General features: G+C 47.0%; 1 protein-coding gene across 5 annotated transcripts in view; it reads left to right on the forward strand.

Annotated features, from left to right (window-relative positions):
* top2b (DNA topoisomerase II beta) overlaps window positions 1-16017 on the forward strand; it is a 105490-nt gene that overhangs the window by 59101 nt on the left and 30372 nt on the right. For all 5 annotated transcript variants that reach the window (XM_078420980.1, XM_078420956.1, XM_078420972.1 and 2 more), the window contains 5 exons: window positions 10452-10607; window positions 10686-10769; window positions 11926-12126; window positions 14099-14234; window positions 15291-15449. In XM_078420980.1, the coding sequence (XP_078277106.1) occupies window positions 10452-10607; window positions 10686-10769; window positions 11926-12126; window positions 14099-14234; window positions 15291-15449 (736 nt within the window). The remainder of the gene's footprint in view (window positions 1-10451; window positions 10608-10685; window positions 10770-11925; window positions 12127-14098; window positions 14235-15290; window positions 15450-16017) is intronic.

Below are 16017 nucleotides of genomic sequence, written 5' to 3' on the forward strand. Positions count from 1 at the left end.
AGGGCAGAGCACACTTCACCGTTGTCTTCTTCGTAGCCCCAGGGTTGCGACATCGCCTTGTTCACACCGAGTACGTGCACTTGCTTGCTTGCTTGCTACTGAGCCTGAGCTGGAATGGAATCAATGTCCTAGGGGGAGTGTTTGCTAGTGCTGTCGGGGAGGATTTAAACTAATGTGGCAGGGGGATGGGAGCAGGAGCAGAGAGACAGAGGGGTGTAAAATGAGGGTAGAAGCAACCGGTAGCAAGGTGAAAAGTAAAAGTGGCAGGCAGACAAATCCAGGGCAAAAATCAAAAAGGGCCACTTTTCAACATAATTGTATAAGGGGTAAGAGAGTTGTTAAAACAAGCCTGAAGGCTTTGTGTCTCAATGCAAGGAGTATACGTAATAAGGTGGATTAATTAAATGTGGAGATAGTTATTAATGATTATGATATAGTTGGGATTACGGAGACATGGCTCCAGGGTGACCAAGGCTGGGAGTTCAACATCCAGGGATATTCTATATTCAGGCGGGATAGACAGAAAGGAAAAGGAGGTGGGGTAGCGTTACTGGTTAGAGAGGAGATTAAAGCAGTGGAAAGGAAGGACATTAGCTTGGAGGAAGTGGAATCGATATGGGTAGAGCTACGAAACACTAAGGGGCAGAAAACGCTAGTGGGAGTTGTGTACAGGTCACCTAACAGCAGTAGTGAGGTTGGGGATGGCATCAAGCAGGAAATTAGAAATGCGTGCACTAAAGGTGCAGCAGTTATAATGGGTGACTTCAATCTACATATAGATTGGGTGAACCAAACTGGCAGGGGTGCTGAGGAAGAGGATTTCTTGGAATGTTTGAGAGATGGTTTTCTAAGCCAACATGTCGAGGAACCAACGAGAGAACAGGCCATTCTAGATTGGGTATTGAGTAATGAGGAAGGGTTAGTTAGCAGTCTTGTTGTGCGAGGCCCCTTGGGCAAGAGTGATCATAATATGGTGGAGTTCTTCATTAGGATGGAGAGTGACAAAGCCGATACAGAAACAAGTGTTCTGAACTTAAAGAAAGGTAACTTTGAGGGTATGAGGCGTGAATTGTCCAAGATAGACTGGCGATTGATGCTGAAAGGGTTGACGGTGGACATGCAATGGAAGGCATTTAAAGGTCGCATGGATGAACTACAACAAGTGTTCATCCCAGTTTGGCAAAAGAACAAACCAGGAAAGGTAGTGCATCTGTGGCTAACAAGGGAAATCAAGGATAGTATTAAAACAAAAGATGAAGCATACAGATTAGCCAGAAAAAGTAGCATACCAGAGGACTGGGAGAAATTCAGAGTCCAGCAGAGGAGGACAAAGGGCTTAATTAGGAAAGGGGAAATAGATTATGAGGGAAAACTGGCAAGGAACATAAAAACTGACTGCAAAAGCTTTTATAGATATGTCAAGAGAAAAAGATTAGTTAAGACAAATGTAGGTCCCTTGCAGTCGGAAACAGGTGAATTGATCATAGGGAACAAGGAGATGGCAGACCAATTGAACAAATACTTTGGTTCTGTCTTCACTAAGGAAGACATAAACCGTCTGCCGGAAATAGCGGGGACCGGGGGTCTAATGAGATGGAGGAACTGAGGGAAATCCAGGTTAGTCGGGAAGTGGTGTTGGGTAAATTAAATGGATTAAAGGCAGATAAATCCCCAGGGCCAGATAGGCTGCATCCCAGAGTGCTTAATGAAGTAGCCTCAGAAATAGTGGATGCATTAGTGATAATTTTTCAAAACTCTTTAGATTCTGGAGTAGTTCCTGAGGACTGGAGGGTAGCTAATGTAACCCCACTTTTTAAAAAGGGAGGGAGAGAGAAAACGGGGAATTATAGACCAGTTAGCCTAACATCGGTAGTGGGGAAAATGCTAGAGTCAGTTATTAAAGATGTGATAGCATCACATTTGGAAAGTGGTGAATTCATCGGACAAAGTCAGCATGGATTTACCAAAGGCAATTCATGTCTGACGAATCTTATAGAATTTTTCAAGGATGTAACTAGTAGAATGGATAAGGGAGAACCAGTCGATGTGTTATATCTGGACTTTCAGAAGACCTTCGACAAAGTCCCACATAGGAAATTGGTGTACAAACTTAAAGCACACGGTATTGAGGGTTCAGTGTTGAGGTGGATAGAAAATTGGTTGGCGGACAGGAAGCAAAGAGTAGGAATAAACGGGTCCTTTTCGGAATGGCAGGCAGTGGGGTACCGCAAGGCTCAGTGCTGGGACACCAGTTATTTACAGTGTATATTAATGATTTGGACGAGGGAATTGAATGCAACATCTCTAAGTTTGCGGATGACAAGAAGCTGGGTGGCAGTGTTAGCTGCGAGGAGGATGCTAGGAGGCTGCAGAGTGACTTGGATAGATTAGGCGAGTGGGCAAATGCATGGCAGATGCAATATAATGTGGATAAATGTGAGGTTATCCACTTTGGCGGCAAGAACAGGAAAGCAGAGTATTACCTGAATGGTGACCGATTGGGAGAAGGGGAGATGCAACGTGACCTGGGTGTCATGGTGCACCAGTCATTGAAAGCAAGCATGCAGGTGCAGCAGGCAGTGAAGAAAGCGAATGGTATGTTGGCATTCATAGCAAGAGGATTTGAGTTTAGGAGCAGGGAGGTTCTGCTGCAGTTGTACAGGGCCTTGGTGAGACCGCACCTGGAGTATTGTGTGCAGTTTTGGTCTCCTAACCTGAGGAAAGACGTTCTTGCCTTAGAGGGAGTACAGAGAAGGTTCACCAGATTGATCCCTGGGATGGCGGGACTTTCATATGAGGAAAGACTGGATAGACTGGGCTTGTACTCGCTGGAATTTAGAAGACTGAGGGGGGATCTTATAGAAACATATAAAATTCTTAAGGGGTTGGAGAGGCTAGATGCGGGAAGATTGTTCCCGATGTTGGGGGAGTCCAGAACCAGGGGTCACAGCTTAAGGATAAGGGGGAAGTCTTTTAGGACCGAGATGAGAAAACATTTCTTCACACAGAGTGGTGAGTCTGTGGAATTCTCTGCCACAGAAGGTAGTTGAGGCCAGTTCATTGGCTATATTTAAGAGGGAGTTAGATGTGGCCCTTTTTGCTAAAGGGATCAGGGGGTATGGAGAGAAGGCAGGTACAGGCTACTGAGCTGGATGATCAGCCATGATCATATTGAATGGCGGTGCAGGCTCGAAGGGCCGAATGGCCTACTCCTGCACCTATTTTCTATGTTTCTATGTTTGCTACGGACTCATCCTCACTCTGATCACACACCAGCCGATGACTGGTGGGAGCATTGGCTATGGACCAGCTTTTATAGGTTGCACATCATTGGATAAATTACTTAGAAATACAATAAATTCAGACTACAATTTTTTTTAAAATAACCAAAATCAACTTTATTCAAACAAACTATATTCCGATGAAAGATGGATAACTACATGCAAAAATCTTTTTAAAAACAGAAACTTCAAACGATTACAAAATATACCTAAAAAGTTCACTGGCCGGACCTTGCTGTCGGTTTGTTCAGGTGTACTGAACAAACTTTGACAGCATCGCGGTCTCTGCCCCCATTCCACAGCTGGCTGTTGCAGATGCACTTCTGTCAGCTGTCAAAACGGGTTTTGACTGTTCCTGTCGGACCTTGTCTTCTCCTGATCCCGGTACCTGTCCCCGGTACCTGTCTCCGGTTCATGTTGGTAGTCAACAATGAAATTCATCCATCCTCAGTACCGGCGACAACCTACCAAACCTGGGGACAGCATGTGACAGCGCCCGCAATAAACTACGATACTTGGCGACAAAATTTCGAACAGTTTGATTTTTCAGAGATGAGCCGAGATCTGCTACGACTCATTGGATACTCACGATCATGCCCGCGACACCCTAGCGAATGTGTGGCGACAGCCTAGTCGCCGGCAGTCGCCTTAAAATCGCCTAACTGGGACAGGCCCTTTAATCTTCTCAGGAAGTAGAGGTGTTGATGTGCTTTCTTTATAATTGCATCAGTGTGCTGGGTCCAGGAAAGATCTTCGGATATATGCCCGCCCAGGAATTTGAAGTTTTTGACTCCACCATCGTCCCGTTGATATAAACAGGATTGTGGGGCCTTGTAGTGGGTCTGGACGCAGCAGGAATCAGGCAAGACGCCAGGTAAGGATCAATAGTAACTTTAATGTAGCATCAGACATCCACTCTCTTCACTCACTCGCATGAGAGTCAACTCTCGCCCCTTCAGGCAAACCCCGTAGCTCCAGACCCCTCTCCAGCCCTGTCCACTCAGTGCCGAGGGGGATGACCCAGGGAGTGGCCTAATCTCCGGACGACCCCCCATGTCCAAAACAAAGGTGGCAGGGCCACGCTCGAGCACCTTGAATGGTCCTTCATACGGACGCTGAAGGGGCGTCCGGTGTGCATCCCGGTGCAGGAAAACAAACGGACAGTCCTGCAGAGCGGAAGGGACATGTAACCGAACCGTGGCGAGACATCGGCACCGGTGCCAGCGTGCCCACCGTTTCCCGAAGGCGTTGCAGGGCGGCCGATGGTTGTTCCTCCTGACCCTGGGCTGATGGAATAAACTCACCGGGCATTGTCAGCGGGGCCCCGTACACCAATTCAGCCGGGGAGGTGGCCAAGTCCTCTATGGGCGCAGTGCGGACGCCCAGCAACACCCACGACAACGCGTCGACCCAGTCCGGGCCTTCAGGGCAGCCTTGAGCTGGCGGTGGAAACGCTCCACCAGGCCGTTCGCCTGCGGATGGTACGCAGTGGTACGCTGTCGCCTGCGGATGGTACACCTTGCGCCGCCAGGCAACGGGAACGATGGGGCGCAGCTGCCCGGTGGAGACATCGCACAGCAGCGCTGCGCCCCCAGTGCCACAGGGAACGTCCTCCAACCGTAGGCCCGAAACGGCGGTACGATAGGCGGACATCTCATCGTCTGTCAACTGGGCGGCCGCTTGCAGGACGGCGTGGACCGCAGGTCGAGACAAGGCGTCGGCCACTCTGTTGTCCTTGCCCCCGATGAAACGGATGGAGGTAGTGAACTCCGAGACGAAAGCCAACTGCCGCTGCTGGCGAGCTGACCACGGGTCGGACACCTTGGCAAATGCAAAGGTGAGGGGCTTGTGGTCAATGTATGCGGTGAAGGTTGGCCCCTCGAGGAAGTAGCGGATGTGGCGGGCTGCAAGGTAAAGGGCGAGGAGCTCGCGGTCAAAGACCCTGTAGTTCCGCTGTGCGCAGCTGAGGTGCCGGCTGAAGAAAGCGAGAGGTTTCCAACACCCATCAATCCGCTGTTCTAGCACCGCCACATCCGAAGCATTGACCATCAGGCTGGTCGGTGCATCTGCCCGTGGGTGCACGAGCATCGTGGCCGTAGCCAGGGCGTCCTTGGAGCGTTGGAACGCCGCCACCGCATCGTCAGTCCACTCGACCTCCTTGCGCTTGCCCGCCATGAGGTGGAACAGCGAGCGCATGATCCGGGCTGCAGACAGCACAAATCGGTGGTAAAAGGCCACCATCCCAATGAACTCCTGGAGGCCCCTCACGGTGGTCGGGCGTGGAAACTGGCACACCGCGTCCACCTTGTCCGGGAGCGGCAGCGCCCCTTGCGGGGTCACGTGGTGGCCCAGGAAATTGATGGACGACACCCCGAAACGGCATTTGGCGATGTTGATGGCCAGCCCATGATCACTGAGGCGCTGGCATAACTGGCGGAGATGGGCAGCATGCTCCTGTCTTGAGCGGCTTGCCACCAAAATGTCATCGAGGTATACGTAAACAAAGTCCAAGCCAGGGCACACACGGTCCATAAGCTGCTGAAAAGCTTGCGCAGCGTTCTTAAGTCCAAACGGCATACGGAGGAATTCGAAAAGGCCAAATGGCGTCACAATGGCCGTCTTGGGGACGTCGTCTGGGTGGACGGGAATCTGACTGTAGCCACGCACCAGATCGACCTTGGAAAATACCGTGGTCCCAGCCAGGTGTGCGTTAAAGTCCTGAATGTGGGGGACCGGATACCTGTCAGCGATGGTAGCTTCGTTAAGCCGACGGTAGTCACCGCAAGGGCACCAGCCACCATCTGCCTTGGGGACCATATGGAGCGGGGACGCCCACTGGCTGTCTGAGCGGCGCACAATACCCAGGGACTCCATAAGGCGGAACTCCTCCCGAGCGAGACGGAGCTTGTCCGGTGGAAGACGCCGCGCCCAGGTGTACAGGGGCGGGCCGGTGGTGGGAATGTGATGCTCCACCCCGTGCTTCGGGGCGAAGGAATGGAACTGGGGGTCGAGGAGTTCGGGGAACTCAGCCAGAATGCGCGAGAACGTAACGTCCACGGACGACAGGGGCCCATCCTGCAGTACGACCGGGTCGCCCATGCGGAGGGAAACAGGCTGCAAGGTGACGGAGTGTACCAAACGCTGCCGCTTGACGTACACGAGCAGGGAATGTGCCCGTAGAAAGTCTGCACCCAGCAACGGCTGGGACACATCCGCAATTACGAATGGCCATGAGAACCGAAGTTGAGGGAGAGCGTCCGCACCCCATAAGAGCGGATTGGAGTCCCGTTTGCTGCAGCGAGGAGGGGGCCGCGTTTACCACAACGGAGGTCAGCATTGGAAGGGGGAAGGACGCTCACCTCAGCCCCTGTGCCCACAAGGAAACGGGCCCCGGCGCGGCGATCCCACGCAAACACGCGATGCATCTGGCCGGCCGCCGAAGCAATCACTGACAGCCGGCCCCTGCGTTTCCCGGGAACGAACAGGGCTGCCGACATTGACGGGCAGAAAGGCTCCACCGCCGGTGAAAGTAGCACCAGCCCCTTCTGCTGGCGTCTGTGGAAACGGGCGGCTGTGCGGGCCGATCCGACCACCAGCGACTTCCGGCGGCGTGCGGACGAACTGCTGGCAGGCTGCGCGGGAAAGACGTGCTGCCGGCTGGGTGTGCTGCTGCAGCCGGGTCCCGTTGCGAAGGACGTCGAGGAGCGGTGGAGATGCGGGCGATCGAGGCCCCTACCTGCGGATCGTCGTCGGTCGTCGGAGGGACTTCCAGCGCGTCAAAGGCCAGCAGACGGGCCATCCAAAGTTGATCGGCGCGCTCGCCCACCGTCTAAATGTCGGTGAACGGGTCGTTGATGAGCTGCTGGCGGAGATCCGATGGCAGCTGCAGCAGGTAAGAATGTTTAAATAAAAAGCAGGGCTCGTGGTCGCCCATCAGCGCTAACATGTCGCCCAGTAGTACCGACGGGCGGCGGTCACCCAGGCCCGGCATCCGGAGGATCTGGGTTGCCCGCTCGGCCTCGCTGAGGCTGAACTGCCGGAGAAGAAAGGCCTTGAGGGCCTCATACTTATCACCCGCCAGGGGGGCGCGGAGAAAAGGTCGGACCCGTCGCGAGGTGGTCGAGGGCGCCGATCACGTAAAAGTACTTGGTGGCGTCGGCAGTTATGCCCCTCAGGGCGAACTGCGCCTCGGCCTGGTCAAACCAGAAGTCAGGGTCGTCGGTCCACAGGAGAGGCAGCTTCACTGCCACGGCGTTGAGAGCGATGCGGTCGGCAGGGTCCACGTGGTGGGGTCCGGCAGGCTCCAGAGGCTGCTGACCGGCAGGGTCAGGTAGTGCATGTTGAGGAGCGGTCGGGTCCATCGCGATTTGCGAGGAAATGTCAAGGGTCACCAGTGTAGTGGGTCTGGACGCAACAGGAATCAGGCAAGACGCCAGGTAAGGATCAACAGTAACTTTAATGTAGCATCAGACATCCACTCTCTTCAGTCTCTCGCATGAGAGTCGTGTCTCGCATGAGAGTCGTCTCTCGCCTGAGAGTCAACTCTCGCCCCTTCAGGCAAACCCCGTAGCTCCAGACCCCTCCCCAGCCCTGTCCACTCAGTGCCGAGGGGGATGACCCAGGGAGTGGCCTAATCCCCGGGCCCGCCAAAGCCTCATCTTTCCTCTTCCAAAGTCCACAATCAGATAATTGGTTTTACTGATATTGAGAGCCAGGTTGTTGTGCTGGCACCATTTGGTCAATCGGTCGATCTCATTTCTATACTCAGACTCGTCACCATCTGTAATTCGTCCAACCACGGTGGTGTCGTTGGCGAACTTGAAGATGGAGTTCGCACTGTATCCGGCAGCACAGTCGTGAGTATAGAGTGAGTAGAGCAGGGGGCTGAGCACACAGCCTTGAGGTGCTCCCGTACTAATTGTTAATGAGGAAGAAGTATTTCTGCCAATTCGAACAGACTGCGCAGAGACCCAGTTCCGTGAGCTTGGTAACCGGCTTTTAAAAAAAAAAATTAGCAAAAATATTTATTCAAATATTAAGATAATATATACAAAACAATAAAACCAAAACAGAACCCACCACCAGAATACTATACAAACAAATATACCAATTGAAACTATTAAACTATTATATTACAATCCCCATCCAGGATACATCCAATCCCCCGTGGTGCCCAGTGGTACCGGAAATCCTCCCGTGGACAGCGCGTAGTCCTTCTCCAATACCACCTGGGTGCGGATGTAACCCTGAAAAGGGGTAGGCAGCTGGCTCGGGCAGAGCCCTCTTCTGCCTAGCGCCATGAGTCACGGATGGCCAGCTTGGCCAGGCCCAGGAGCAACCCAACCAGGACATCTTCAGCCCTACCCTCTCCCCTTACGCACAGTGTCCAAAAATGAGGATGGTGGGTGAAAAATGCAGCCAAAAGGCAAGGAGCAGCCCCTTTAGATATTGAAACAGAGGTTGCAACCTCACACACTCCATATACACATGGTACACAGACTTTTCCAGTCTGCAAAAGTGGCAAGCGGCTGGCGAGTCTGTGAACCGCGTGAGGAACAGATTGCAGCGGACACCTCGGTGAAATACCCTCCACCCCAGGTCCCTGATGGAGAGGGGCAGAATTCCTGCGTAAAGAGACCCCCACCGGGGGGCCCCCTTGCGACCAAAGACAACACCGACCGCCACTTAGTGTCCGGACGGTGGACCAGGGCGAGGAAGTGCAGGGTGCGGAGGAGGAGCTCGTACAGGACACGCCGCCCTGCGTCTCGGAGGGAGATGAAGGGTGTCGAGGAAATGCGGTTCATGTTGTGTGGGACGGGCTCCCGGGAAGGATTACGGCGCCTGGGTCCGACGAGTACTTCCGGCTGAGTGGGGGTTTGCTCAGCCGCAAGTACACCACACGTTTGAGGACACCCGGCGGGGTGGGACAAGGGCCGGCTACTCTCATGCCCAGGCCGTCGCCCTCCGCCAGCGGAGGGGGGGACCCAGTCGACAGCAACCAGGTTCCAGACTCTCAGCAAGTCCCGGTAGAAGCCGGACATCCCCAGCAGGACACCAAGCACTACAATGAAACAAAACACAAATAAAAAGACAGACAAAGACAGTCCAAAAGGCACGGGGCCAAGTCCATTACACGCAAACAAGTGTGGAACAGTTCGAGGGAGGGAGGCGAGTGGTGTTGCCTCGAAGGTCAATAATGGCGGCTCCCACTAAAAACTGCTGCGTCACGGCCTCTTTGCTCGGCTCTCCAGCGTTCCCTGGCGAGCTGCAGACTTTCGCAAGCAATCCCCGCTGGTCTTCGCTGCTCCTGCAGCAACGAAAGGGATTCACCTGCGGTCTGTTGTTGGAAGCCTATCTCCGAGAGAGAGGAGGCCCCTTCAGCTCCAGGTCTCAAGGCCGCAGAAGAAGGTCGAGGGTGCAGAAAAACTCCCACGCCGCAAGAAAACCAGACGGTCCAGTCAGTAGCGACGAGGCAGTGGGGGGGGGGGGGTTGTTCTGGATGCAGGTGTAACAGTCCAGACAGGTTTTTCTCCCCCTTTATGTGCACCACAGTTTCCTGGCAGGTTGCCAGCCTCAGTAGTGGGTGCTCAGCAGTCAGTTGATAATACTGCTTGCAGTCCCAAAACACACAGAAACCTTTTAAAAAGATTTCTGTAGTGTCGCAACGATACCCAAACATGTTTAGTGTGCCGCTGTACCTCCTCTGAATTCCAAAGATGTTTAAAACACACTTGTTCGAGTGATTGAAACAGAGCTCCTTGGATGATCCCCTCCAAGCTGGTCATCCCCTCGCGTAACCAGCTTGGAGGGGATGATGGTATTGTACGCCGCCGAGCTGTAGTCTATAAACAACAGCCTGACCTAAATGTTTTTATTGTCCAAGTGGTCCAGTGCAGAGTGGAGAGCCAATGAGATCGCTTCCTCCGTTGACCTGTTGTGACGGTAGGCAAACTGTAATGGGTTGAGGTTTTTGTTGAGGTTACATTTAAGTAGTTAAATTTTATGTAATAAATTTGAAAATTGGGGATTTTATATTCCATAACCGAGCTAATATTTTGATTAGTGTTCTGATTCCTTCAACTATATCAATTTCTACTTTAATATCTGTAAAGGTATTCTATAAATTGAAACTAGGTAATCTTTCTCAGTACCTGTCTTTTCCTTTTGTAGACAGCAGCAGAAGAGGAATTATTGGAACTAGATGATGGCACTTCAAGTGTTTCCGGTGCTGGATCTGGGCCAGACTTCAACTACATCTTGAATATGTCTCTTTGGTGCCTTACAAAGGAAAAAGTAGATGAACTACTGAAACACAGGGATTCAAAGGTAATGTGCTGTGTCCATATATTTTTATACTTGTGTGGCTATTTGCATGAATGTTATAATAAGCTATTTTTGTTGCAGGGAAAGGATCTTGATGATCTCAAACGAAAGAGTGCTCCTGATCTTTGGAAGGATGACCTTGCTGCTTTTGTTGAAGAGCTTGATGTAAGTTTGACAAACGTGTCCACCTGGGAGCGCATGTTTTGAAGCTTTAAAATAACTTAATATACATATGCTGTCCAAATGTTTAATTTGTTTTAACATTGTGCATTTTGTAGTCATTACCGTAAATGCTTTCTGTCCCTAACCAGAAGGAATGAGGTGAATCTTATCGATCAGAGTCAGAGTCAGTTCCAGTGGAGCACTAATACTCAGCTATATGTCATGGGCATCTCTATTCAGCAGTTCATGCATGCCAGTCTGAGACTCGGACTGAGAGTACTGAATCTGTCATCTTGCTCCATCGTTGGATTTCTTGTGAAGTCCTGTACTACTTAGATTCTTCAGCATTGTGTTGAGATATTGCCTTTCAAATCTACACGAGGTCAGGCTGACGTAGGATCTGAGACCCAGTAATTTCAATAGGGGAAGTAATTCTTCAAGAGATAATTATCACGCTTTAGTTTTTAAGTATAATTGTTAAATCTTTCAAAATTGTTAAAATCTTTGACAGCTTTTTTAGAAAACAAAGCTCCATCGCCAGCTTTGTGATCTTGAGGCAAAGCCTCCTTATTATGCCAAATGAAGTCTGATTGCCTTCTGGGTCTCACTACCTGACATGAGGGATTGAAGGTCAATCTTTTGGTTCAACAATGCAGGTCCCGAGAGTAATAATCTAGCCGGAATGACAATATTTCTTCCACTTATCTATCAGCCCTTTCTAAATTCAGAATAATAGATTCAATTGAACTTGTGTAAAATAGCATTTAATATACAAAATGTTAATGAGAACAAAATCTGAATCTTACTGTTGTGATTTGCAGTTCATATGAAGTCAAATTAAAAAAGCTGGACTCAACTTGGATATTTTAAATTATATTGGAGGTCTGATGCACAGTAGATAGTAAATTTGCCCTGTCGCCAAAGCTATGCATTGCACAAGTTTTTAGTGAAGCTGCAATGCAGACCATGGAGAGAAATATGTAACAGTAGCAGTAAAATAATCTAATTAGATTTGAATATCATCAGTTGTCAATTGAAATATTTAGAATTCAGGCAAATATCTCCATTGCTTCAATATAGAGCGCTTTATCTCTTGAATTACAGTGAAAATCTTAAAGATATGATTGTTAAAACAAGTCTATTTCTCACATTAATGCAGCGTGTGGAAGCTCAAGAGAGAGAGGATGCTCTATCAGGATTTGTTACCAAAGCGGTCAAGGGAAAAGTTGGTAAACCGAAAATGAAAAGGGTGCAGCTTGAAGAGACTCTACCCTCAATTCATGGCAGGAGAATTGAACCTGTCATTACATTAGCAATGAAGGCAGATGGCACAAAAAAATTGTTGAAAAAGAAAGGAAAGGTAAGTTTACAATTACTTAAGGGCACATTTGGGGTATATTGTAAAGTTTCTGTCATTCATTTCTAAATTTTGTTAAATGGTTTGCATTGTAATAATGGTATTATTGCAATTGGGATTTTAAATTACATTTATTTTGGATGCAATGAAACTGCATTGGCCAGGTCCTGACTATTCCTAATGACAAAATACTCAATTTGTTAATCAAAGAACTTTTTCCTTGTCCTTCTATTATTTTAAATTGACGATCATTTACTGACATCGTAGCCCGAAGGAATGTGCTTCTTCTTATTTAGTTTGTCTTTCAAGATTCTTTATAACCTGGCACTTCTGGTATTTTGCCATGGAATTGCTACATTGTTGCACATTCATTTTGCACAATACTTTTTAATCATAGTTTGTCCTAGAGGTTCATAACTGTAGAAAGGAGAGGCCCTAGAAGGACACCGGCTATAACTAAAACATATATTTCAGAGTGATTCCAAAGTCATTTGACAAAAGATCAATTTAATCTAAACAGAGTTGTTACTTTCTGGGGACTCAGTTACTATATCATTATAACTATATGTTTTTTTCTGACCACAGTTTGTTTTCTTAAATTGTGGTGGAAAACCTATTTTAAATGCATTTTGGATCTCCCTTACTTACTGCAAACTAACTTTGACAAAACAGATGATTCTAGGAGCTTACCAATCATGGAGTTCCATTATGTGATTTGAATTCACTTTATTGAACTTCCATTTTGAAAAACATAAATATTTTGAATCCACTATTAAAGTACTGAATCATCTGCACAATTGTTAATTATTCAGACAAACATTTTTTAAAAGTTGTGTGCATGAGAATTTGGTCGGCACAGTGGCGCAGCTAGTAGAGCTGCTGCCTCACAGCATCAGAGACCCTCGTTCGATCCTGACCTCGGGTGGAGTCTGAGGAGTTTGCACGTTCTCCATGTGGCCGCGTGGGTTTCCTTCCACATCCCAGACGTGCAGGGTTTGTATGTTAATTACCCCTAATGTCTAGCGAGTGAATGAGAAATTGGGATAACCTGGAACTGATGTGAAAGGATGAACCATGGTTGGTGTGGGCACTGTAGGCCAAAGGGCCTGTTTCCATGTTGTATCTCTAAATTAAACTGAACTGAAAAAAGCTTAGCCACAAATGTTTGAGGGCTCTAGTTAAAGAAGAATCTTGTATCAATGGATCATAAAGGATTTGGTTGTCTTCGCTAAAAACGTAAAACATTTCCATGGGGTTTTTATTATTTATTGTTCTGTTTGCATGTAGATGTTCAGGCAACTAACATTCAAGCTTATAGAGGCCTTCGTTCTTGCACATTCTTTCAATTAATCTTTTTTCCCCTCTTTTGATACATTTATCCACAATAAATCATAGTTATCCATTCTGTAAGCTACGATTTTAATGTCTCTACTTTTTGCCAAATTGCCTACTTTTTTGTCGTTATTAAATTTCCAGTGAACATTGATGTCCCATTTGTCGCTTTCGACCTTGCAGCCACTTCTCATAAAGTCTGTAAACTTTTAAAGCATGATTTACCTTTAAAATCTATACTTTACTTGACCAACACATATATATTGAAAAAATAGGAAGGAAATTATTATTCCTCTATTTAGCATATTAAAGAATTTATATTTCCTTTGAGACATTGAGTTATACAGCACAGAAACAGGCCTTCAGCCCAACTTGTGTATTCTAACCAAGATATCTATGTTAACTAGTTCCATTTATCTTTGTTTACCCATATTTTTTCTAAACCTTTGTATTGATGTACATTTCTAAATATCTTTTATACATTGTAATTGTACCCACATCTACAGCCTGTCTGCTCCGGCAGCTCGTTCCGTTTTCCCAAACCCGCTGGATGAAAAAATTGCCCTTCAGATCCAAGGCATTTCTCTCAATACAAATATTTTTTTTTATTAGTGGGCTGTTATTGTTCATATTTAATTTTCAGGGTGATGCAGATGCAATAAAGCTGGAATTTGATGAAGAGGTTGGGGCAGCAATAGGAGAAGGAAATGGAGAAGCATTGGACACAAGTGAGGCCAAGGTTAAAGCTCCACGCCTGAAGAAAGAAAAGAAGGAACCTGGTGTGTTTACACAAATTAGGATGTGCTCCACTTTATGCAGTAGACAAACTATATTAACCAGAGTGAGAAGCATGCAGTGCCCACTAACTAATTCGAACACATACAGCATTTTCTTAAATGTAACTGGTATTAATAAAGCAAAGTCCATTCCTAGACTACATCAAAACAATTTAAAATTCAGTGTCATGTTGAATGTTATAATAAAAATAATGAAAATTTGAAGAATGTACTTCTGTCAAAGTATTATCCTCAACTAAAATAGAGCAATGTCAAAGAAACATCACTGCTATAACAAAGTCAATATTTGCAGGTTTGTACAGATATGATTTACGACATCGCTCTTTGCCTTTTTATTAAAGGACTGCTGCCTCAACCTGATCAACTGTGACATTGAAACAATGAAATAGCATAATGTTTATTAAGTATGTTTTCTTTCCAGGAATGAATTGAATAGCATCCTACTCTGCACTTTAAACACGGCATGAAAACTTTAAGCTGTTTATGATATGTAAATCAAAAATATTGCAAATTAACACCTTCTACAGTGGCCAGGATTACCATATGTTCATTAATATACCTATTTTGTAACATGAATAAGTTATAATATCAAAATAGGCTTTTCAGCCGAACAAGTCTCTACCAAATATCAAGCACCCATTCATCCTAATCACTTTTTAAAGTCCTCACATTCTCAGCAATTCCCCCCAAAGTTTCTACTCCTCATCTACACATTACAGGCAATTTAGTGGTCAATTAACCCACCAACTGCATTGCTTTGGAAAGTCAGAGGTAATCAGAGCACCTAGAGAATACACACAGTTGTAGGGAGAACGGTGCAAATTTCACAGATAGCATCAGAGGCCAGGATTGAACTTGATTGATGGAGGTGTGAGAAAGCAGCTCTGTGTCTGCTGCGTTGTCTCATTTGATAACGGATTGAATATTGTCATTAAAATCACATCTTTTGTACATTAAAACTCTATAATTATATATAATAAATTCTGATTACAAAGTTTAAAAACGCTTATGCCACTAATTTCTGTATTTGGTTCTCAGGTGCCAGAGCAAGAAAAACACCTCAGATTTCTAAATCTCAAGTCAAAAAGGGAAAGAAAAAAAACCCTTGGTCTGATTCAGAATCCAAGACAGATGATGACCTTGAAGAACCCGACTTAACATATATTCCCAGAGAGATCACACCTCGTAGAGCTGCAGGTGATCAACATGAATAACCCTACCGGCTGGGTCTTAATGTACTAATAAATAAGTCTCTCTGCTCTTTTTGTATTTTTATACTTCCCTGGAATATGAGCATCACCCGAAAGTTCAGCATACAATGCTCATGTCTAATTATCTGCCAAGTCTATGCTTAGCCACCATCTTGAACTGCTGTAGTACTTGTGATGGTTGATGTTATGTGGGAAGTACCAGGATTTTGAACCAGTGCTGTTGAAGAAATGGCAATATATTTCTAAGTCGGGATAGCATGCAACTTGTCGGAAAACTTGTAGTTGGTGGCTTTCACATATCTTCGTTACTGCCCTCCTTTGGGATAGAGATGATGTGCCATTAGCAAATGAAAGATTCCTGTGACCATTTCCTCAGGGCAGTTACGTTCCTGATCAATGATAAATACCAGAATGTTTATGGTGAAAATTCAGCAATGATAATATTGTTGAATGTCAAGAGAAGGTGGATAGCCTGTGTTAGAGATATTTGTCACTAATCCACCCAAAGCCGAAATGCTCAGGAGGTGCCAAAGAAACTGAAAGTTACTCAATTC

The sequence above is a fragment of the Rhinoraja longicauda genome, chromosome 2 (assembly GCF_053455715.1).
Source record: "Rhinoraja longicauda isolate Sanriku21f chromosome 2, sRhiLon1.1, whole genome shotgun sequence".
Taxonomy (NCBI): Eukaryota; Metazoa; Chordata; class Chondrichthyes; order Rajiformes; family Arhynchobatidae; genus Rhinoraja; species Rhinoraja longicauda.